General features: G+C 40.6%; 1 protein-coding gene across 7 annotated transcripts in view; it reads right to left on the minus strand.

Moving 5' to 3' along the window:
* Nucleotides 1-25,050, minus strand: part of ANKS1A (ankyrin repeat and sterile alpha motif domain containing 1A) — a 176,345-nt gene that overhangs the window by 117,677 nt on the left and 33,618 nt on the right. Inside the window, exon 1 of one of the 7 annotated variants that reach the window (XM_073884772.1) lies at nucleotides 14,302-14,329. The exons of the other annotated variants lie outside the window; for them this stretch is intronic. Coding sequence (XP_073740873.1) covers nucleotides 14,302-14,306 — 5 coding nt within the window. The 5' untranslated portion in view covers nucleotides 14,307-14,329. Of the gene's footprint in view, nucleotides 1-14,301; nucleotides 14,330-25,050 lie in introns of those variants that run through there. 7 annotated transcript variants of the gene reach the window in all.

Raw genomic sequence — 25,050 nt, forward strand, 5'->3', positions numbered from 1 at the left:
AAGAAAAAAAAAATGATCTGCTCCCTGGCTTGGAAAAGTCCAGAGGCTTCACTGAGCTGAGGTAGGAAGGCAAGTTGCCTTAATCAGTCACGTTTGGGGACAAAGAAGCCTTTTCCTTAGGGAAACCATAAATCTTGGCTTATATCTGTTGTCCCAGAATAATTATTAACAGCATCCTGGCCTGGACAATAAATTATATGGTCACTTTACTCCATCCAGACTTTGAGACCCATTTCTTGGAATTTTTTACTCTAAAAGGCCTAGAAACTACAGCTAACATTAAATGTTTGCCATGACCCAAGTGTACTTTAATTAAGTGGATTAAATAACTCACTATTTACTTCTCACCAGAACCCAACAAGAGAACCCTAGGAAACTGACAAGTAGAGAGGTGAATAACTTATCCAGGGGTATAGAGCTGGAATGGGTGACACTGGGTTTAACTCCAAAATCTTAACCACTGTGCTATATGCAACTTCTTGAAACATGCTCTCTCCCCACTGTTTTTCTCATTCCTGAATAAGATGACTCCCCCATAGCTCATATTCTCTCATTTCCGCCCTGCTTCACAACCCCCACTCCTCATTCAGTCTGTCTTGCTCTTTTTCTTTCTCACCAGGGTCATAGAAAACCAATAAAGAGGGCTGAGAGAGAGAGGCACTATGTTCTAGGTAGGAAATGGGTTCCAGAGGGAAATGAGTAGAGGTAGTTAACTGAAAGACTCCCATTAACATTTCCAGAAATTCAATTAGTGACAAACTTCATTACTTAAGGTAACTACTAAAAGTATGAACATTATAATGAAAAATACAAACTGACTGAATTCATTTAATCTTAAGGTATTCAAGATGATTATTTTGTTGTTTAAGGAAATTAAAATGACAAAAAAATTAAATATAGAAGTTAGTAATACATGCAAAAGGGATGAACACCTCAAATGAAATTTATTAGCAGATTCCAGGTCCTATATATACCACATATATTTCCTAAATGCCCCAAGTACCACAAACAAAAATAGTATTATGAATGTGGCTAACATGAAAGGTGAATGTCGGGGTGCCTGGGTGGCTCAGTCATTAAGCGTCTGCCTTCGGCTCAGGTCATGATCCCAGGGTCCTGGGATCGAGCCCCGCATCGGGCTCCCTGCTCAGCGGGAAGCCTGCTTCTCCCTCTCCCACCCCCCTGCTTGTGTTCCCTCTCTCGCTGTGTCTCTGTCAAATAAATAAATAAAATCTTAAAAAAAAAAAAAGCTGAATGTCAAAGTTATTTTTTTTCCACACATAAAACTGACCCATATGTGTAAAGCCTGGACTTAACAAATATTAGCTGCAAAATCTCTAGTAAATCACCTAATCTCTATGTCAAATGGAGATGTCACTTGCCCTATCCCTAACCTGAGAGGGTTATTTTATGTAATAAATGGGAGAATGTATATGAAAAAACTTGTAAACTGGAATCTAAAGTATAAGGGCTTGGCATCAATATCTCAAGCAAGGCAAGGCATTCCAAAGAATGAGAAGTCAGTATATGCGTGTTGACATGAGAAAACACGCAAGACAGATGACGTGAGAAACGCACCTGCAGAGCAGTATGTACAGTGTGATCTCATTTCTGTTAGAACGGTGTATTTTTCTAAGCCTCGGCTACATACCAAATTGTTAACACTGATGAGTTCTGGGGGGTAAGGCATGCATTAATTTTTGTAATAAAACACACAAACACACACACACACGGCACACAAACTGACAAACACTCTCCTTGACCAAACGTTACTCAGGTTCCTCAGAGTACTCTTTTCAACTAGGCCTTGACCTTGGTCCCCATCCAGTCTTTGGACTGCTCAGCCAAGTTTTAGCAAGAATCCTGTTAAGTAGGTTTAACAAGAGCTCCCCCACCCCACCCCATCTGATAAAGTTCCTCATCCCCCACCTGTGCTAAGTCCTTGGCCTGCCTTTAGCAAGAATCCTGTTAGGTCAGTTTAGCAAGAATCCCCCTACCCTCCTGTCTCCTCCTCTTAGTAATTTTTCATCCCCTGACCCCTCACCCTGCTTCTTGGCTATAAATCTCTACTAGTCCCTATTGTATTTGGAGGGGAGCATCATATTTCTCCCCTTGCAGTGGTCTTAAATAAAGTCTTCCTTACTGTTTTAACAAAACAATTTTTAACAACACACACACACACACACCTCCCTTTTTTTTTTTTTTAAGTGAAGTCAGATCTATTCCAAGGACATGGGCTTCTGTTTATGAGATTCTTAAGAGTTCTTTTAAGGAGTATGGAGAAAATTTATTTCTGGAATTGGCCTCCTTTTTAAAAAACCTCTTGTGGTCTTTGATTTTTTCCAGCCTCTGGAGGATGAAAATCAATTATTCCCATTTGCTTCTGAATGGAGCTCTTCAATTACCAAGGCTAAGAACAAGCTTGCTCAAATGAGGGCAGTACCGGTCCCCAGGGGAGGAGACCAAATGGGTCAGTGATTTCAAAGGCTAGTAAGATTTTAGAAGACATTGTAGGAATTGCCCATAATGGTTATGTACCACTAGTTTAAGTAATGGTGAGGTAGGCGAGGTGAGTGAGTCAACTGGGGGTTACTGAATCCCAGATATTCCAGATCCTAAAACAGTTCACAAATTTGTCCCTTCCTTTCCATTTCCAAAGTCGCTGCCTTATCCCTGAAATAACCTCCAAAATGATCTCGACTGCCTGAAGTCTCCCTCCATCGACAAAAACCAAAAAAACACTTTCTACAATGTTGTCACTATTAACCTTCTAAAAGACCTACACAATCAGGTATTCCTCCCCAAGAGCTTTTGATAGCTCTCTCTTGTCTCTGGGAAAAGCTTCCTAGCCTGCCATGTGATAAGGATCTTCCCAAGCTATCCCCAGTTACCTTTCTGGCTCGCCCCCAACACACACACACACTCCTGTACACACCCTGGGCTCCAGCTATGTGCCACCTGTCTTTGTGCTTGCTATTCTCTCTGATTCACCCTATCTTAATCTCTGTGAAATCTCAAACATCCTTCAAAGTCCCAGAGAAACGTCATCCCGCTTTTCAGGCTGAATTAACTTTATCCACGTCTTTTCTTTATAATCCTCTATTTAAAACATTACAATGCTCTGTTTACTTTATTTGCTTACACCCAGCCTGCTTCCTTCATCAAAATATGAACTCCTTAAGGGCAGGGGCCTTGTTTTATTCCTCTCTCAATCTCTAGGGCCTAAAACCATCTTGCCCAAAACTTTTACTTTAGAGATGGGAAAACTGAGACACACTGAGGGGAAGAAACAGCTAGTAAATGGCTGAACCAGACTGAACTGGAAGCCTTCTGTCTTCCTGTGAAATGTTATTTTTAGTATACCACCTGCCAGGATAAACCTTCTTCCTCATATGATACTTGTCCACAGCTCTCTCCTTCCATCACCTTCCCTGCCCTTCTCCTCTTACTTCTTCTCTTCATGAGGTGACCTACCAAGAGGCTTGAACATTCGGTCCAGCACACAGCTAAATACCCTCATTGTTAAGGCTCAGAGTCATCCTGCTAATGGGTAAATCCCAGTGTGAGGAATGGTCTGGTACTGTGAGATCAGGTGAAAGGAAAGGAGGTGAGGTGAAGTCCATAAGGTTTGCAGAGGAAGCTAGAGCGTTCTGAGGGCGCTGATGTGCAGAAAGTAATCTCCTGGCTGAGGTTAACCGTGGGCCCCCCAGCCTCTAGTCAATGGCCAAGACTTCTTATTCAAGTGCCACCATTTACCCTGAACCAAGAGAGTCAGTAACCACCCCCTTCTCAGGATCATTTTACTAGTAACCTCCTCTGTTTTCATTCTATGTAGCCAAGGTAACTTCCCCAAGCAGATGGGTTTCCTTTCTAAAAACTACATTCTGTTCTTAACGAAAATAGGGCAATTATTTCTGAAAATACATACTTAACAGGTTATACAGATTGAATTTTGCTATGTTAAGCTTTTCTGTTTAAACTAATTTTTAAAGTCATTTCTCCATAATTTAGTAAGCACTGTAGCTACCTAGTTGCAACTTCCATTAGTGAAAACAGCTGAACAACGCACATTACTTTGGAAAATTAAAAACAAAACAAAACAACAACAATGAAACTTTGGCTTTACCTAAGTCCAGGCTTTCTCACTTTTTTGGTCTCTACTTGTACTAAGTTTCAATCTTTTTAATCCCAGAGCCTGTCTCAGGAACTCTACTGAGATCTGCATTTACTCAGCCTCCCAAATCTGTGCTATTTGCCCAATTCTTTTCCTAACTTTCCCAAAAAACTACCCTGTCCTTGGAGTCTGGCCAAAAATCAGCACTCACTCTGGATGACTAAGAATGTTGGCAAAACACCTGACTGAAAAAGCAAGGCCATGCTGTGTATAGTATCTACTCAATCAGAAATAAGAGACTTGACCATGAAAGCTAGAAAATAGTTTCCCAAACTGGAGGGCTTTCCCACAAACAGCTTTTTCCTTCTCAAATTTTAAATGTACAAGTCAAGAGGCAGCCATTTACAACAACCAAAAACTCTATATGGGAAGAAATACAGCTTCACATATCAATGAATAAGAGGAAAGGCCTACCATCTCCCGAAGGCCTAGACTATGAAGAAACCCAGAGAATCTTTGATGAGTCTAATAGATGTTGTCTTTTAGAAGTACAATAGCTGCAAAAGAGTCTACTAGGTACCATACTAGACACCTTATATTAGCTCTATTTTTCATTCTAAATAGTAAAATAAGAACTTGCATTTTACAAATTTTAACATGCTCAGAGAGGTGAATAGTACATAAAACTAAAGAGAGGTGAAGCCACTTGCCCAACGACACATAGCTAGCGTAGGGAGCCAGCAAGCAAAGTTGTTCTCCCTGACCCACCATTCTGTTAATAATGAAAGCCTTAGTCTTATTAATGAAAATCTATGGACTCCTAAAAAGTTCTAATGATATCTCTGTATTAGATCCTAATACTTATGCCCTTGTGCACATACATATATAGCAACTACGGGCAAAAATGTAGAGATTGACTCAAAGTCAAGACTTATTATGGCTCTTAACTGTAATATGAACTAAAATCCCACCCTCCCAGCTGGTCTTTGAAATGATCGATATAATTGATAAATGTCTAGCGAGGCTAACCAAGAAAAAAAGAGGAGACACAATTACTAACACCAAAAATGAAAGAGGAGTCATTACTACTGATCCCATGGGCTTTAATAGGATAATAAAAGATTATGAACAACTCTATACCTACGAATTCGATAACTTACATGAAAGAGACCAAATCTTGGGGCGCCTGGGTGGCTCAGTCAGTTAAGCGTCTGACTCTTGATTTCGGTTCCAGTCATGATCAGGATCCTGGAATAGAGCTGCATGTAGGGCTCTGCACTCATCAGGGAGTCTACTTGAGATCTCCTGCTCGTTCTGCCCCTCCCCTTGCTGGCCCACGCACTCAAGCACTCTCTCTCTTTCTCAAATAAATAAATAAATCTTTTTTTTAAAAAGAAGTAGACCAATTCTTACCAAAATTCACACAAGAAGAAACAGATCATCTGAACGGGCTTATATCTATTAAAGAAACTGACTCAAAAATTAACCTTACAAAACACAAGGCACCACACCCAGATGGTTTCACTGATTTCTACCAAACATTTAAAGAAGAAATGATACTAATTCTCTGCAATCTCTTCCAGAAAAGAGAAGCAAAGGGTACACCTCCTAACTCATTCTAGGAGGCCACCACTACCCTAATACTAAAACCAGACCAAGATATTACAAGAAAGGAAAATTACAGACCACTATCTCTCGTGGCATAGATGCAAAAATCTTCAAAAAAAAGACTAGCAAATCAAATATAAAAATATATGAAAAGAATTATACACCATGACCAAGTGGGATTTAGTCCAGGTATACAAGACTGGTTCAACATTTGGAAATCAATTAATGTAATCTATCATGTCAACAGGCTAGAGAAGAAAAAGCATATGACCATATCAAGATATGCAGGAAAAGCATTTGACAAAAATCTAACACCCAATCATGACAAAAATTCTCAGAAAACTAGGAATGAAGAGGAGCTTCCTCAATTTGATAAAGAATAAATATATCTATAGCTCACATGATACTTAATGGTAAGAAACTAGATGCTTTCCCCCTAAGATCAAGAACAAGACAAGGATGTCTCCCCGTCACCACTCTTACCCAATGTCATACTGGAAATCCTAGTTAATGCAATAAGAAAAGGAAAATAAAGGCCCCTGGGTGGCTCAGTTGGTTAAGCATCTGACTCTTGATATCAACTCAGGTCTTGATCTCAGGGTCGTGAGTTCAAGCTCTGCACTGGGCTCCATGCTGGGTGTGGAGCCTACTTAAAAAAAGGAAAAAAAAAAAAGGAAATGAAGAGTATTTGGATTGGGGGGTACCTGGATAGCTTAGTCAGAGGAGTGTGCAACTCTTGACCTCAGGGTCACGAGTTCGAGCCCACGTTGGGGATAGAGATTACTTAAAATTTAAAAAAAAAAATATTCAGATTGGGAAAGAAGAAATAAAATAGATAATGTGCAAACTCCTGAAGAATCAACAAAAAATCCTCCTAAAACTCAGAAATTAGAGCAAGGTTGTAGGACACAAAGTTAGTATACAAAAGTCAATTGCTGGGGCGCCTGGGTGGCTCAGTTGGTTAAGCAACTGCCTTCGGCTCGGGTCATGATCCTAGAGTCCCGGGATCGAGTCCCACGTCTGGCTCCCTGCTCAGCAGGGAGTCTGCTTCTCCCTCTGACCCTCTTCCCTCTCGTGCTCTCTATCTCTCATTCTCTCTCTCAAATAAATAAATAAATAAAATCTTAAAAAAAAAAGTCAATTGCTTTCTCAGATACCAGTAATGAACAAATGAAGTTTGACATTAAAAATGTAACACCATTTACATTAATTAGCACTCCAAAATGAAATACTTTAGTATGAATTTAACAAAATATGAACAAGATCTATATGAAGAAAACTACAAAACTCTGAGATCTAAATAGAGAGGCATTCCATGTTCATGAATAGGAAGATTCAGTATTATTAAGATCAATTCTTACCAAGCTGACCTATAGGTTCAACACAATCCCAATCAAAATCTCAGCAAGTTATTTTGTGGATATCAACAAATTGACTCCATGGTTCATATGGAAAGGCAAAAGACCCAGAATAGCTAACACAACATTGAGGGAGAAGAACAAAGTTGGAGGACTGGCAGTATCCGACTCTTTTAAAAAGAAGTAGACCAAAACTGCAATTAAAACTGCAGTTATCAAGATGGTGTGGTATTAGCAAAAACAAACAAACAACAACAACAAAAAAGACAAAAGATCAACAGAACAAAGAGCCCCAAAATAATCCCACACAAATATATGAATCTTTGAGAAAGGAACAAAGGTAATTCAATGGAGAAAGGATAGCCTTTAAAACCAATGGTGTTGCAACAACTGGATATCCACATGCAAAAAATGAATCTAGACATAGACCTTACATCTCTTATAAAAATTAACTTAGGGGCACCTGGGTGGCTCAGTCGGTTAAGCATCTGCCTTCAGTTTGGGTCATGGTCCCAGAGTCCTGGATGACCTCAGAGTCCTAGGATAGAGGCCCATGTGGGGGCTCTGTCCCTTCCAACTCTCCCCACTTGTGCTCTCTCACTCTCTCTCAAATAAATATTTTTTTAAATTAACTTAAAATGGATTGTAGACCTAAATGTAAAATGCAAAACTATAAAACTTCTAGAAGATAACAGGAGAAAATATAGATGAGCTTCAGCTCAGCAACGACTAAGGCTACAACTCCAAAAGCATGATCCATGAAGGAAAATATTGATAAGTTGGACTTCACTGAAATAAAAAACTTCTGCTCTGTGAAAAACGCTGTTAAGAGGATGAAAAGACAAGCCACAGACTGGAAGAAAATCTTTGCAAAACACATATCTGATAAAGGACATGTATCCAAAACATACAAATAACTCTTAAAATTCAATAAGAAAACAAACAATGCAACTTAAAAATGGGCAAAAGAGCTGAACAGACACTTTACCAAAGAAGATATACAGATGGTAAAGAAGCATATGAAAAGATCCTTAACATCACATGTTGAGTTAGGGAATTAGGGAATTGCAAATTAAACTACAATTAAATAGCACTACATACCTACTAGAATGGCTAAAATCGGAAACACAACACCAAATGTTGGTGAGGACATGCAGCAACAAAATTCTCATTCACTGCCAGTGGGAATGCAAAGTGATAACAACCACTTTGAAAAGTAGTCTGGGAATTTCTTACAAAACTAAATATAGGCTTACCATATGATCTAGTAACTGCACTTGAAGTACTCAAATGAGCTGAAAATGTATGTCCATACAAAAACCTACACATGAATGTTTATATCAGCTTTATTCATAATTGCCAAAACTTGGAAGAAACCAAGATATCCTTCAGTAGGTGAATGGATAAACTGTGCTACATCCAGACAATGGAATATTATTCTGTGATAAAAGGAAATGAGCTATCAAGCCTAAAAGACATATGGGAAACTTAAATGTGTATTACTAAGTGAAAGAAACCAGTCTGGAAAGTCTACATATAGTAAGATTCCAACTACAGTTGACCCTTGAACAATACGGGTTTGAACTGAGCAGGTCCACTTATACATGGATTTTTTTAAATAAATATAGTATAATAATATAAATGTATTTTCTCTTAAGATTCTATTAACATTTTTTTCTCTAGCTTACTTTATTGTAATAATACAGTAAACAGTACATATAATGTACAAAATATGTGTTCATCAAGTGTTTATGTTGTCAGTAAGGCTTCTGGTCAACTGTGAGCAATGAGTAGTTAAGTTTGTGGGGAGACAAAGGTTATACACAGATTTCTGAGTGTCAGCACCCCTGACCCCCATGTTATTCAAAGGTTAACTGTATATGACATTCCAGTAGAGGCAAAACAATAAAGACAGTAAAAGATCAGTGGTTGCCTGGGGCTCAGGGGGTGTGGAGGAGAAATGAATAGATGAAACACAGGCTATTTTTAGGTCAGTGAAACTATCTTGTATGATATCGTAATGGTGGGTATATACATTATGCTTTGTCAAAACCCACAGAACTGTACAATACAGAATGAACCCTAACAGACTTTAGTTAATAATGACATATCAATATTGGTTCATCACTTATAACAAGAGTACCACACAGTCAGGATGCTAATATCATGCATACAGGGTGTTTATAATAGGGGAAATTGTGAGGGTGAAGGAGAGGAAGGGGTATATAGGAACTCTGTACTTTCTGAGCAATTTTTTCTATAAACTTAAAGTTGCTCTAAAAAAATCAAGTCTATGGGCACCTGGGTGGCTCAGGCGGTTGGACATCTGCCTTCAGCTTGGGTCATGATCCCAGGATCCTGGGATCAAGTCCCGCATAGGCCTCCTTGCTCAGTGGGGAGCTTGCTTCTCCCTCTGCCTGCCACTCCCCCTGCTTGTGCTCTCTCTTGCTCTCTCTCTCTGACAAATTAAATAAATAAAAATCTTAAAAAAAATTTAAAATTAAAAAATCGAGTCTGTTAAAAAATCCCACACTCCCTAAAAATGAACATTAATGCCAGAAATAGCAATGTACAAAACCTGGGAAGACAAAAATCAGCATCAGAATAAAAAGAGGCATAAGCCAACAAGGGTGACACAACTTAAATACAAGTCAAGATCCTAATTTTCCATGCCCTGCCTGCAGGCTTCAGTTCTCAACTGAGGGATCAGTCTAAGAGAAGTGGATGCAATTACACAAAATCGGAATATTACAAAGATAAAAGAAACTGTAGAGATCACCCACTTACTCACTCACTCTTTAGATTGGGAGCATGAAACCTAAATGTTTAAACTGTTTTAGCTCCGAGAAGCCAACAGATCACATCTCTTTCAAGCTACTAACCTCAAATCTAGACCATAAAACCCAAGAGTATTTGAGCTCTGGCCACTTGTGATGACTGTTCACAGCAAATCTCCAATTACTTTGTCATGTACTGCTGAGTCACCAGTTGTTCTAGAGAGAGCTGGTAGAGAATGTTTTCCTTTGGAATCTGATTCAAAGAAATGAGATGACCAAGGTGTGACCTAGTACTCAAAAAACACCAAAATAAATTAATTGCAGAATGGTATGACAAATTCCACCTGACCACTAAGACAACCCCAAAGGACTCTGAAAGAAAATGAAACATAATAAACTCCAAAAATTGAAAGCAGTCATAGTGCTAAAACCTCTCTGGATGCAAATTCCTCAAGGTTACAACTAGGACAATGTTACTTAGAAGCCAATACTTTGTAGACTAATTATATCATTAACCCCTAATAAGGTACCATCACTCCTTTTCTTTTTTTCGTTTTTTCTTTTTAATAAGGTATCACTTCTAACCACCACCAACGACACTGAGAACAGTGCCCACAAACATCATCTCAATTCAATTCCTCAGCTCCCACAGTGTGTGCTCAGTCCCATCCCAGCACAAGTCAGACCACACCCCTCTCGCTTTTGTAGCCCAGGTCATACACTGCTGCTTGGTGACATCTCCGAAATGTCATTAAAGAAAGAGCAGCTGTCAATTTGAAGGACTGACTAAAGTTATATACCAGGAATGTCAGGGGTGTTGAACATTGGAAAACCTGATGTATCCATTAACATATTAAAGAAGAAAAATCATATGTTCCTTTCATTAGATATAAAAGATTAGTTGACTCAATACTCATTGGTGATTTAAAAAAAACTCCTTCAATTAACTAATGTCAATAATGTATTAAGTGAAAAAACCCAAGTTGCAGATTATATATCATTATCAAAACAAAAATGGAATACATTTGCAAAAGCATAGGGAAAAAAATCTAAAAAAAAATATACATAGAACTGCTGGAGAAATTGAAGGGAGGAAGAGACACTATAGATTTTTATAATGACTTTTCCCATCATGAAGATGTATTATTTTAATAATTTTAAAATTATATTGTTTTAGAAAAGTTAGGATCAACAGCACTCCTAATCTTGGCTCAATTTTATATCAAATGTATAGAAAAGATGATCTACCAAGAATCATCAGGAAAAGATATTTCTCAGTTATATAGACTGATACAAATTAAATCATCTCTCATTTCCATTTTTCCTCCAAATTCTCCTCCTCATTGTGTATGTCACATGCAGACTCCCATTGGTGCCTCAAGCAAGAAAGGCCATACCAAGTATTTTGCCCCCAATGCTCTGCACATTGATTAAATACATTTCTCAAGAGAAACAATGTGAAACAGCACATTCCAGGCTTCTTGGAACCATCTTCAGGTCAGTGAACTGTATCGGTCAACTCAGGGTGCTCACTGAGATAAGGAATGTATAATTAATCTTTTCATTATCTTCCAAATTTATGGGCAGTTGTTTTCCAGAGTTCCCTTTGTGGAATCTCAACTTTAGAGACACAAAGTGCTCATCAGACAGTGTAAAACACACTCTGCTCTGAATCCACATAACTGCTTATCTTAGGACTATTCTTGGCTTAAAAGATAAGTGAATAGTCCCTGTGAAGTCAAATCTGGAAATGAGAGCATAAGTGGCCATCTAACCAGGATCAAGCTGACTAAAACTCATTATGCTGACACCACAGCACTTCCTCCAAAGCCTGTTCAAGTGGCCTCAGCCACGGCCCACGAGAGCTGGGAGCAACAGTCCCGTTTCTCAGATGAGCAAGACATGAAAAGGCCACAGAAACAGAAAATACTCCTGACTCTTCAAGCTTGCTGTGGTTGACTTTTGTACCATCATATACTTTGCAGATATTTCTTTGAAGCAGGATGAGGAAACCATTAACAAATACTATAAATAAATGCACAGCATTTATTGCCCTTAGCATATTCTTTTTATTTCTGATTGCTTGAAAGTAAGGCGACTAAATGCTTACTTCACCCCAGTGCCTATCATAATATTGCTAAGGTAAACTGGACTAATTTGTGATAATAATATGTATCCAATGCATATTACAACCTAGATGTCCACCGAATCAAGATCTGCAAGCAAATTCCACAAATCTGATGAAACACACAGGATCAAATTAAGTGAGTTTGTTGAGAAGACTTGTGAACTCACTCCAGTGAAGCTGTCAGAGACTTCCATTCCCAGCTGTAGGAGGCATGCTTTCTGACCTGTCCCATCGGCAGAGGTAAAGAGCCTGCCCTTCAGGAGCAGCTCCTGTGACAATCCTGCTAGTGAGTAGTCTGTAAGCCTGTCCATAAGCCCGTAGAGTAAGTGACCTCACTTGGTGGCAGATTAAGGCCACAACTGTCAGTCACCTTTATTGGTATTAAAAGCGGTATTTTGGTCTTTGTCTGACTCTGTATTTCACTCTTTTCAATTGTTGCAGAAACTACTAAAGACAGGTAATTGCTTTTGAGAGAGAGAGAGAGAGAGAGAGAGAGAGAGAGAGAGAGAGAGTGTGTGTGTGCATGCTCAAGTGGTTGGGTGGGGACAGAGGGGGAGAGGGAGAGAGAGAACCTTAAGCAGGCTGATCTCACCACCCTGAGATCATGACCTAAGCTGAAACCAAGAGTCGGAGGCTTAACCAACTGAGCCACCCAGGTGCCCCAAGATAGGTATTCTTTAACTGGCTCCCCTACACCTCAGAAAAGCCACCTCCAAAGAACCTAAAAGCAGTGCTCTAAGACCTTATAAAATCTACAATCAAATGTTTTTAAAACAAAAAATCAAAATTCTCAGGACAACCAGTTATACCCGAACATTGTAGCTATTTATGAGATGTATTTCAAAGACACATGTATTTGTCAGACTCTTCCAAACTCAGAGAGGGAAAAACAAAAAACAACAACAATGTAAAAATCATTAAGGTATCCCAGGAGTCAGAAAACAAAACTAAGTAAAAAATAAAAATTCAAATGTGACAGAAACACACTTCTAGGCGGAGAGGGAGAAGAATGAGTATGTTATGGGCATGGCATAGACCACAGCCACGAAGGCATGTGACAAACATTTGTCCACTGAGGGGCAGATGTCTGTGTACATGAAGAGCAGAATGATTTGTGTCAGGACAAGTACAATGACACGGGCATTTCCATAGAGCAATTTCACTCCATTCCCCAAGGGAGAGGAAAGCTCTTTTGGGGGAAGATATTGGAGACCTCCTCTGCCCCCTAATTCTAAAAAAGCCTACATAAGATTGATTTTTTTTTTTTTAGGGCCAGTTGAAAAGCCTAAAAGGATTGTTCCCAATCTGCTTGATGCCTGAAATTCTTCTAAGAAAAAAATCCTATTAAACTGCAATTAGAAATAAATGGCTTAAAATATGCTTTAAAAATGGTTGAGAAGTAATGCATTTGCTACAACTACATTTTATTTAATTATGAATAAGTGACATCAGAGCTTTCCTAGCTTAGCTGAAGGAAAAAAGAAAAGAACAGGAGGTCGAGAGGTGCCTTAAGCAGAAGAGAGGTCACTACAGAGGGAGGTGTAGGTTGAGGTGGGAGAGGAGGACGTAAAACCATCATTTAAAACAATGATGTGTTAGAAAATTCAATGACCAAGGCGTCTGGGTGGCTCAGTTGGTTAAGCATCTGCTTTTGGCTCAGGTCATGATCCCAGGGTCCTGGGATCAAGCCCAGGGTCGGGCTCCCTGATCCACTGGGAGCCTGCTTCTCCCTCTGTCCCTCCCCTCACTCAGTCACTCACTCTCTCTGTCTCTCTCAAATAAATAAGTAAAATATTAAAAAGAAAAGAAAATTTAATGACAAAGGAAAGTGTCCATGATACATATTGGACCAAATTCTAAAACAGTAAAGGCTACAAGACAACTGACTTAGTTTAGGCCCTAGCACCTCGTCCTAATTTAGTTTCCCCCCTATGAACACCATAAAGATTGTTGCCAGGTTAATTTTCCTAAAGCCAGAGTCTAATCATTACTAAGCTACTCCAAAACCTTCAGCAGCACCCCCAGCCTTCAAAATGAGGTCAAAATGACTCGGTGAAGGACTGATGACTTGTATGGTCCAGCCCCAACTTATACTTCCCATTCTTATTTTCCTCTTCACTGCTTCATGCCCCCATTGATTCAGCAAAATGTAGCCTTTCTCCAAATATGCACAGCCTCTTCCCCTTCAATGTTTTCCTCACCTGCCTCTCTCCCTATGGTGTGTACTTCTTCAATCCTCACTACGGAGTAGGGGGTGCTGAGCACTCTAAAACAAGTTCCTAAAGCCCCCTTCCCCGTTGCTGGGGGCAGGCTTACCCCATCACCACTTCATGGGGATAAGTAACTTGCACCTTTCTTCTTTCAAGGTTCTCCTTACACACCTGGTGGCCAGAGAGATATAGGAAAGATCAATGACACTTTTAATAGTAAAATGTTGGTGTGTTTTACCCAGTGGGGCTTTTAACAACATATATTCATTTAAAGTGTTTTATGCCTCCAGGATTTAAACATAGGAGACACCGAAAACCCCAGGAATGAGGACCCCGACTTATTGTTGGAAGCAGTTCCCTTTCACAAACTCAAATACAAACAAGAGAGTCCAACAATGTCAGAAAGTCCCAGGTCCACATTGAATCTTGGCAGTTGTTAATGCAAACACTAGGTAGTCCCATTTCTGATTCAGAAGATGGGCATTAAAAAATGTAAACCAGCCCATCCCTGTGCAGAGAAGCATGAAAACAGAATCAGATCTCCTAAGCATGTCGAAAGGACAAAACTCAAAAGATTTTCTTCTATCAGAGTGAATGCAAATGGCCTCATGTGGCCACTGCTCTAAGGGAGATAAAAACAGGCAAGAGAAGAAACCTGAGCAGCCTTGTGTTTGAAATAACTGGAAAAAGTGATCCACAGCAGTCTTATAAAATAAAATGGGAAGGAAGAAGAGGGAACAAGGTTAAGAGAAGCAAGGTAATGGAGAGGAGAGTAAGACAAGATTGTTTTAGCTGAGATGCAGACACCTTTTTTTCCCTTTAAACGCCTTAGCCAAAAGAAACGGGTTTCACATGTGCAAGAGCAAGGGAAGCTTGGTTCAGAGCCAACTTGTCATGAAGCCCAGTTTCCAATACTTACTAAGAGGCAAAATTGCAAGGATTTTTTTTTCCCTTGCATTAAGTCCTAGGGGGGAGGGGATGTAGGGAAGACTCCTGAGCTATATGCACATGCTAATGAGAAAATGGACAAAAACTAGACAGGGTCCTTGAGTAAGGCCAAAATAATTTAAAGCTAACCAAGCTGTAGGCAAGCCCCAAAGACTTCAGTGAATAAAAAACCCATTTCACCCAGTGTTCCTGGGAACTGAGATGAGGGCTTCCTTCCTCATCAACTCTCTTGAAAATGCTTCAATTTGTAAGGAGAGTAAGAGAAAAAACACAGCTTTTAAATTTCCAACATACACAGTTATTTGGTTGGTTTTTCAATTCTTCTCCCTTTCTCCAGCTCATTCCTCCAAATACCACAGTATAGTAGTCTAGAGCCACAATTTCTGGAATAACACCCATAAAATACCAGCTATTGACTGCCATATTTTTTTTAAGCCCACAATATCCTTAAATGAAAATAGTGCTTGACTGCATTAATTTCCATCTCATTCATTAATATTTTTCAAAGGCACTAGCCTTGAAGACTCTTTTGGAAGATGTCAGTCAAAGCCACAAAAGGATGGGAAGAAACCAGGCACTGGTATGATATCAAAGGAAGTCAAGTGTTTAAAGGAAGGGCAGTTGCTTCCAGAAAACTTACAGTTCTTCCATGTATAAACCCAAAACAACCTTCTTCCCATCACTCTATGCATGACCCCTCTGTTACCCTGAATTTAAAATCTTTTCAAGCTTTCATTTCTAATAGCTGACTTCAAAAAAATCCATTTAACCAGTGACATTTAGTCTATCAAAGTAGTGCTAGAATGATCAGTGACACGTTTAAATTCCATAGTGCCAAACAAAACTTTCAAGAAGGACTCATTCTTCTAACTCAACAATAAAAATAAAAATAACCAATTCAAATGTGGCCAAAGGGTTTGAAAAGATAGCTCTCCAAAGAAGATATACAATTGGCTAATAAGCACACGAAAAACTGCTCAATATCATTAGCCGTGAAGAAAAACCAAATAAAAAATCACTTTATGCCCACTAGGATGGCTAAAATAAAATGGACAATAACAAGTGTTAGCAAGATGGGAAAAAACTGGCACCCTCAAACACTGATTGCACTGCAAAATGGTGCAGCCATTTTGGAAAACAATTTGGCGGGTCCTGAAAAAGGTAAATAAGAGTTACCACAGAACTCAGCAACTCACTCCAAGAGAAATGAAGGCAGATGCCCACACAAAAACTTGTACATTAATGTTCAGAGTAGCATTATTCATAATAACCAACACATGAACACAATCTAAATTTTCACCAACTGATGAATGGGTAAGTAAAATCTGGCATCCCCATACAATGGAGTGTTATTTGGCAATAAAAAAGAATGAAGTACTGATACTCACTATACCATAGACGGACCTTGAAAACATTATGCTAAGACTCACAATCCAGACTGCTGTGGATCACTTTTTCTAGTTATTTCAAACAGGCTGCTCAGGTTTCTTCTTTTTCTTTTTCTCTTTCTTTCTTCCTTTCTCTCTCTCTTTCTTTCTTTCCTTCTTCCCTCCCTCCCTCCCTCTCCTTCCTTCCTTCCTTGAAGATTTTATTTACTTGAGAGAGAGAGAGAGAGAGCACAAGGTGGGGGGAGGGGATGGGAGGGGGAGAGGGAGAAGCAGGCTCCCCGCTGAGCAGGGAGCCCGATGCGGGGCTCGACCCCAGGACCCTGAGATCATGACCTGAGCCAAAGGCAGAGGCTTAACTGACTGAGCCACCCGGACGCCCCCAGGTTTCTTCTTTTATCTGTTTTTATCTTCTGTTTGTGTGACATGTCCAGAATTGGCAAATCCACAGAGACGAAAAGATTAGTAGTTGCCTGGGGAGACTGGAGGAAAATGGGGAGTGAATTCAAATGTGTATGGGAGTTTCTTTTTGGGGGTGATAAAAATGTTCTAATTAAGACTATGGTGATGTCTATTCAAGTCTGTGGCTATACTATAAAATAAACTACTAAACTGTACAGTCTAAGGAGGTGAATTTTATAATGTGTGAAGTATACCTCATTAAGCTTTAAGAAAAAAATACCACCACCACACACTATTTGACTGGTCGATATGACCAGGTTAAAGACAAGAATCACACACACGTTATGGCCTACAAATCTGCGTCTGTTTTGTCTCAATACAAGCAGAATGCTAAGAATTAGAAGCTTTGGAGCCAGAAGGGACACAAGAAAGCCTCCAAACCAACTCCCTTAACTCATATATGAAAAAAGTATGGTCAAAAGGGGAGAAATGACTCTGACTAAGGCAGAGCTGAGTCGACAACTGAAGGCCTAATCCCATGCCAGATCCTCCAGTTTCTCTCTGTACCTTAAACTTTGTCAGATCTACCCCGGGTCATCCACCTGGCTGCTGGATGCCTCAGGCTATAACAGTCCGTCTCATCCCTTTTCCAGAAGCTATCAACTGTTTTAGGGGAACACTCTCTTGTATCTACAATACGTGTTCATTAAACTTCGAATACAGACTCCAATACAGTCAATGTTCCAAACCTCTCACCTAAAAGGTATGCATAAGGATTCTTCAGTTGGAAAGTAATATATAAAATGGAGAGAAAAGATGAGTGCACTTTATCTGGAGGTGTGAGAATGGTAAAATGTTGAGCCTTATTCAACACTACCTGTTCTGCATAGGGGCTATTACTGTGAAATTTCAGAAGTGAAGACCCGTGCTTCTCCTAGAGTCTCTGTTTTACAAATGCAACAGATTCGCTCATTATAAATATGTTATTGTGCAAAAGAGACCCTATAGGAAAAAAAAAAAACTTTGAATACAGAAAAGGACACTCACACTTATTATTAATCTTCTACTATTTTGTGCTTCTTACACAACTATTCTCTCACCCTTTAGCTCTTTGGAAGTTACCAGAACATAAAGGGGTGTCATCTGTCATACATCCACCTGCATGTGGATTTTCCCAGGCTTGCATGTAGACTATATGGGACTTTCCTAAATGAGGGAAAAAGAACTCAGCAAATAGGCTTCATCCTAATTGGAAGAAAAGGTACAACAGTTCCCTCCTTCAACCATTTTAAGTCACCCAGGTTTTATAAGATTTAAATACCTCTTAAGAGTTGGTGGCTCTGTGAAATAATGCTATTTGTTAGGAGCAAAAAATAAAATAAAATAAAATAAAAGCCAAAGAGGAGGGGGCAGGAGTTCTTTACAAATATAAAACTTGTTTCTGAGAAATCTCAAAGCTAAGAAAGCATGAAGGTCCAAAGCCCTTATTTGAGATAAGCATAAAACCTCCCCTGGACCAAAGTACTAAGGAAGAAGGGTCACTTCTGATGGGTAGCTTACCAGCTAGGAAGGGGACTCAGCTACATCTGTGGTCGCCACCAACGGGAATGAAAGAAATGATCCTTCTTAGGAAACATAACATTCCTAAGAGTTTGCAAAATTGCTGTTAATCTCCATGACAGGAAATTGTGCAAAGGCAGAGAAACTGGCTTCATTAGAGACAAGCAGAAGAACAGGGAGGAAGGCCAAAAGAAGGGGGAGAGACAATTAGAGCCTGCCACGGGTCATCTCCAACAACCCTAATGTAATTCTGTGCAGTAAACGTCAGCATCCTTATTTTACAACAGGAATCTGGGATTTAGAAGAATTCAACAGCCTGCCTGGTTCACTCAGAGTGTGCAGCAGGACTGGAGTCTGAACCCTGTTTTGCTGGGCTCCGCAGCCTGGGCTTGCATTGCCTCCGGAACCATCCACTTACCTTCCTTCTCACAGAAACTTCTCTCTCTCCATTCCTTTCCTGTGCTTTACCTACTTATGTTGCTGACCTTCCAAACACAGTGCTAAATCCTCTCCCAAGAAGTGATGAGAAAAGAGTAACCATCCAGCTATCTATTCTAGTGGGGCAGTTTTGTTTTTTACCACTGTCGTTGGAGTATTTAGCCATCTGCCAGTTTGCTTAAAATTTTTTCTTCATGTTTCTTTATCCTTTTGAAATATTTTACCTCTCTCTTTATTGTAAAGATTATACTGGTTAACCATTACTTTCATTTATTTTAAAAAGTTTTGTTTTGTTTTGTTTTTGAGAGAGAGAGAGAGTGCATGCATGCGATGGGGCTGGGTGCAGAGGGAGAAAGCGAGAGAGAATCTTAAGCAGGCTTCATGACGAGCATGGAGCCCAATGAGAGGCTTGATCTCACGACCCTGAGATCATGACCTGAACCTAAATCAAGAGTTGGACACTTAACCGACTGAGCCACCCAGGCGCCCTAAAAAATTTTCTTAATTGAAATACAGATGCCACACAATGTTACATTCCTTTCAGGTATATAACCATTACTTTTAGTTATGAGACCCAACACCAAAAAGTCCCTATTAGTTCTTACTTTTATCCCATTTTTCCCTGTTGTAGGACTTCTGAAATCCATGAAAGAGATTTTTCTTTTTAGTTATCTGTCATTGATAGAGCTCTCCCCCTCCCTACACAACAACCCCTTATAAGGAAGGTACCGTTGTTGCCGTATATTACAAATGAGGAAACGGAGGCACAGCATGACTAAGCACCTTGCCCAGAGTTGCACACCTAGTACTATGACTGGGATTTGAATCCTATGGGCCCAGAACCCCACAGCCACTAAATTCTAGGCACTTTACAAAAACTGTCTCACATCTTCACGACAAGTCTTTTCTTTGTTACACAGACTTAGAAACTGGGGCTCAAAAAGGTTAAATGACTTGCCCCAAGTTGCACAGTGAATGAGAAGACATAGCGAGTATTCACAGCAGGTCTATAAGGACTCAAAAACACACCTAGTCCCATGCCATGTGGCATTCTTAAAACAAATTCCTCTAAAAAGAGGAAACAGAAAATGCCAACCTTAAAAATGGCGGCCCCAGCTAACAAATGGGAGACCGGGAAACAAGGTAACGAAGAGCGGACCCAAGAGCCAGCCTGCCAGGATTCGAACCCCAGCCACAGTACTAGGTGTGCAACTCCGGGCAAGGTACTCGACCATGCTGTGCCTCAGTTTCCTCATCTACAAAATAGGGTAACGAGTGTACCCTCCTCCTCAGGGATTGTTGTGAAGATTAAATGAGCCAGTACTTGGAGAGTATTAGAACAGTGTCTGACACAAAGCAGTGAGGAGAAAAACAAAAACAAAACAAAACAAAAACCTGCTCAAAAAAGAATCACTGAAACAAAGCAAACACGGAGAGGGTCCTTAGCCCTATGCCCCCTGCTGGGATCATGCTTTCATTTGGGCTTTGGGGCTAAAGCCCTGGCCTGGGGGAAGCAAGGGCTCTTCCTTATCGTCCCATTGCAGTGTCCTCCCTGTGACAGAATGCTCCTGACAAGAGTGATTCCAAGCATGAAAATCTGAGACCGTTCAGAGGATCCTGTGGTGCTTGGGGCTCTACAAGGCTGCTCTCATCTTCCACTGTGTTTCTTCCTTTGCAATCTCAAAAGCAATCACATCACCATCAGTGCCTAACCATGGCCGCTGAGGGCTTGACAGAGATTGGAAACAGCAAAGTCTGTGGTTTGTGAACACAGGGAAGGAAGGGGAGACAGTATCTCCAACTTCGATCAAGGTTCGGAGGCTCCCTCAGGGAAAACAGGGTTGTGGCCCAATTACCGCCTGATTCTCTGAGAAGCCGGTGCTCCAGAGGGCCTGAGGGAACTGGCAGGAAAGCTGAACAGAAGCCACTAAGAAGCAAGTGCCAAGTCCAGTGGCACAGAGCAGACCAAGCAGGGCTGAAGGCCCTATGAACGAATGGGGGAAATGTTAACATTGCCTACCACTCCTGCAGACTGCAGCCCAAAGGAAGCCCTCTCAGTTTGGGGAATGGGGCTGCTCCTAGGGTTGCTCCTGGTTGTGCGGGGCAATGACTTTCTTGTTGGCCATGAAACCTTCCCCTAACCCGCTCCTCCTCTCCATTCTCTCTCTGACCAGATTTTTGACAGCCATTCATACAGGATTGAAGAGCTCATCTCACACTTGTCTCCATGTGTCTCCATCAGTCATCAAGTCCTATGTGTTAGTACTACTCCAAAGACTCCCTACACCTACCCCTTCCTCTTTATCCCCGTGGCTTTCACTTAGTCTCAACCCAGATGATATGAATTACAGAACAGCTTCCTGGCCGGCCTCTTGACCCTTGTCACTCTCCTCACTTCAACCCACTCTCTCACTCTACCAAAGACTGATCTGTTTGAATTTCCAGATCCTTACGTCATTTCACAGCTCAGAAATCCCTCGTGGCCAAATTGCCCCTAGTGCCCCTCTACAGAAACGAATCTTTAGAATAGTGTTAGAATTTATCAATCTCTCCCACCTCCCACGCGCAAAAATCACATAACCCAATTTACGTTCCCATTACCTTAATGTTTCCTTATAGCTTCTAGAACACATCAAGTCCCTGCCTACCTCTGCACCCTGATGCACACTGTTCTCTTGGCCTGACTCAAACCTTCAGCTCATGTCAAGGCCCACCAGTGAAGCCTCTCCTGACTACATCTCCCTCAACTTACCTCCTCCTCCTCTGAATTCCTCTAGCACTTATATTCTGTACCACTTTACTTCAAATAAAAAAACATTAGTGAATACTTAGTATGTGCCAGGCACCATTCTAAATGTTCTATGTTCATTCAATCCTAACAACCACCTGATGGAATTATTCCCATTTTACAAATGGACAAATGGAGGCATAGTTAGGCTATCTGGCCCAGAATCCACAGCAGAAAACCCTGGAGTCAGGATTCAGCCCAGTGCCAGAGCCTGTACTCCAAGCCACTATGTAATAATTATACACTGCTTCATGTTGCACCATGATTATAAGTTACTCACTAGCAGGATCCCTGCCTACATGCCCTGCAGCCCACCCCCAAAGCTGCACACTAGCTAATACCCGGTAACTGATGACAAGAAACGAGGTCAAGCCCCCAATCACGGATTGGCTCTGGTGCCTAGCAGCAGCTGAAAGAGGGGCTTTTCTCCTCCTGGAGGCTGGGTCCAGGGTAACAGGGCTGTGAGTGAGCCATAAGCCCTTTAAACTAACATCTGACTAATGTGAGTGTTCCAATTAAAAATCCACCTCAAGTACAGAGACAGAATACACTTTGTCTCGTTGGCTACACACTGTACCTCAAAGTCCACAACTTTGGGGTCTGGGATTCTATAGTGAGAAATACTTGTCTTAAGAATTCAAATAAGTTACACGACACAAATTAGAAGGGTCACAAAACAATTCAAAAGGTTCCATTTTGGAAACTATGAATAAAATGATGATGTCTCCTTAGAGAAAGGATCTTCGGTATCATCAACATTCTCCCATCCAACCCCACCCCTGCACCAGTCAGTCAGGGACAGAGATCATGCATCTAACATCATTAGCCCCAAGAAAAATGGCTCTAAGAGGCTGGGAATACTATACTTTCAGAAGACTCTAGAAATGTCTGAGGGACTGTCTTTCTTCCTTAAACACACCCAATCGAAGGTATAGATAGTCAAGGGAGGCCATGAGTAGCCCTCAAAGAAGTTTCTTAACTACCACAGGTAAGTTTCCCAAGCTGCCACCACCCAGAGAATGACCTGGAGAGTTTAAGACTCCAGAATGTTCTCCCACTGTCACTGGTGAGCATCCCTCCCCTGTGTCCTCTGCAGGGTAGCACACCAGTGGCTGGGAACATCAAGGTTTCTTTAATATAACTTGTGATCATCCAAAAATACAAACCACACCAGAGCGAGAACTACACAAATACAACCTTAGTCATAGTTTTGCTTCATGTTAGCTTGGACACGTTAATACATATAACAAGATCTGAGCATTTTTATAGCTTCCTCTAGTCTTACTTCCTAATTCTAATCCACTCTCTAAAGTAGGGATTCTCAACTTTAGCACTACGGACATTTCGGCCAGATAAGTCTTGGTTTTGGGAACCTATCTCATGCATTGTATATGTTTATAGCAGCCCTGGTCTGTACCCTCTAAATGCCAGTAACACCACTCCCCACCCCCGGGGCTGTGATAACAAATATCATCAGTGTCAGGGATTGGGGAAGATCATCTCTGGTTGATAATCGCTGCTCTAAAGAAACTAAAGACAGCTAGCTCCGTTTGGTCTGAATCCCAGAGAGCACCCTCCCCCGAACCCAGCTTCAAGCTGAAATTACTTTTCCCTCAGTTTTCCCATCCTCATACACAGTTCCCCAGAATTCTATAGACAAAATCACCCTGAATAAAATTCTCTAATTCTATTTTTTTTTTAAGATTTTATTTATTTGACAGAGAGAGAGATAGCAAGAGCAGGAACACAAGCAGGGGAAGTGGGAGAGGGAGAAGCAGGCTTCCCGCCAAGCAAGGAGCCTGATGTGGGGCTCGATCCCAGGACCCTGGAATCATGACCTGAGCCAAAGGCAGATGCTTAATGACTGAGCCACCCAGGCACCCCTAAAATTCTCTAATTCTTGATAAAAAGGCTCTTCCCTCCATGTCTTATCACTTAAGCCTCCACGGTTTCTCAGCTATTTCTTTTGAAAGGTTCTAAGTTTCTTATTCAGTTACCCCTGGGCCCACAGGCTTACTCTACTATCAACCACAGTGTGTGAAGGCCTTTGCCCTAAGGCCTAATTACATGCTCACTATCTGATCACAGCCAGGGACCAACCAGACTCCCTTTTCCTGCACCCTTGATGTAATTTGTCATACAGGACTTCAGGAAAGCCAGTCTACAAGCAGAAACTAGGAGACGAAAAATATATTGAGAGGGTTTATTGAAGGCCCAAAATAAATGGGTTTTATTAAAAAAATAATCATTTACAGAGGACAGGAAAGAAATCAAGAGTCTGCTAAGATAGTCAAGGCTTCTGAGAAAAAGAAAAGAGTAATGTGAAACTACACTTCACACAGACCGGTAAGGTACTAAGAATTAAATGTCTCCTTGTAAATAAATGCATGGAAGAAATAGGAGAATACTTAAAAGACCAATAGAAATAAACATAATAGTAACTGCCGAGTTGTCAATTTAAAAAAATTAATCTTCAACAATGAAGACGCAAAAAGATCTACATAATTAGATAGGAAAAATAAGAATGACACTACAGGCAATTAAGACTCTTCTAAGATCAGATAATATTGATAAATGTACTAACAGATTCTTACGCCTTTGTCTCTCTAATCATTTTGCCGCCTTCTCCGCCTTCTTGATGGTTTCAGACAGATTTTCTTGAAATGGCAGGAGCCACCCACTTGGAAACCCAAAAGTTCCTGAGTCAGTGGTTGCCAAACCACATACAGAAATAGCAGTGCTGCAGAGAAATGCGAAACATTAACAATCTGCCCCCAAAGAATGTCTCTTTTAGGAAGGGTTAAAGGCTGGGAAAAACAGGAAACTGCACTTGTAGAAGCTTTTTTTGAAAGCAATTATACTCACCACTGTAGAAGCTTTCTGAAGTAAAAAATGTGTACAAATCCTCAATGACTTTATGAGGACTGTAGTGAGTACTGAGGACACAGGTCTCTGGGACTTATAAATGCATAAGGATTTTGTTGAAAGAAAAGCTAGAGGAAAGTGTATCTAAAACCAAACCCTGACCAACTTCTATCAGACTTCATAGACCTGGCTGAATGGTTCATATTAACAGCCATAAATACATGAGGAAAGAAAATACACACACCAAAAAAAACCCTCCATTCAATGCCAAGTACAAATAGATCCTGGGAGGCTGTGGAGCCAAGCCAACATTCACAGTGCATTCACTTTTTTTTTTTTTTTAAACTTCCTCTAGATGTCTAAAGACCCTGCCTCTGCAAAAGGGCTTGGAAAGAAAGGGAAGGAAGGAAGGAAGGAAAGAGAAAGAAAGAGAGAGAGAGAGAAAGAAAGAAGGAAGGAAGGAAGGAAG

The sequence above is a fragment of the Callorhinus ursinus genome, unplaced genomic scaffold, assembly GCF_003265705.2.
Source record: "Callorhinus ursinus isolate GAN/ISIS: 27379988/994484 unplaced genomic scaffold, GSC_fseal_2.0 scaffold59, whole genome shotgun sequence".
NCBI lineage: Eukaryota > Metazoa > Chordata > Mammalia > Carnivora > Otariidae > Callorhinus > Callorhinus ursinus.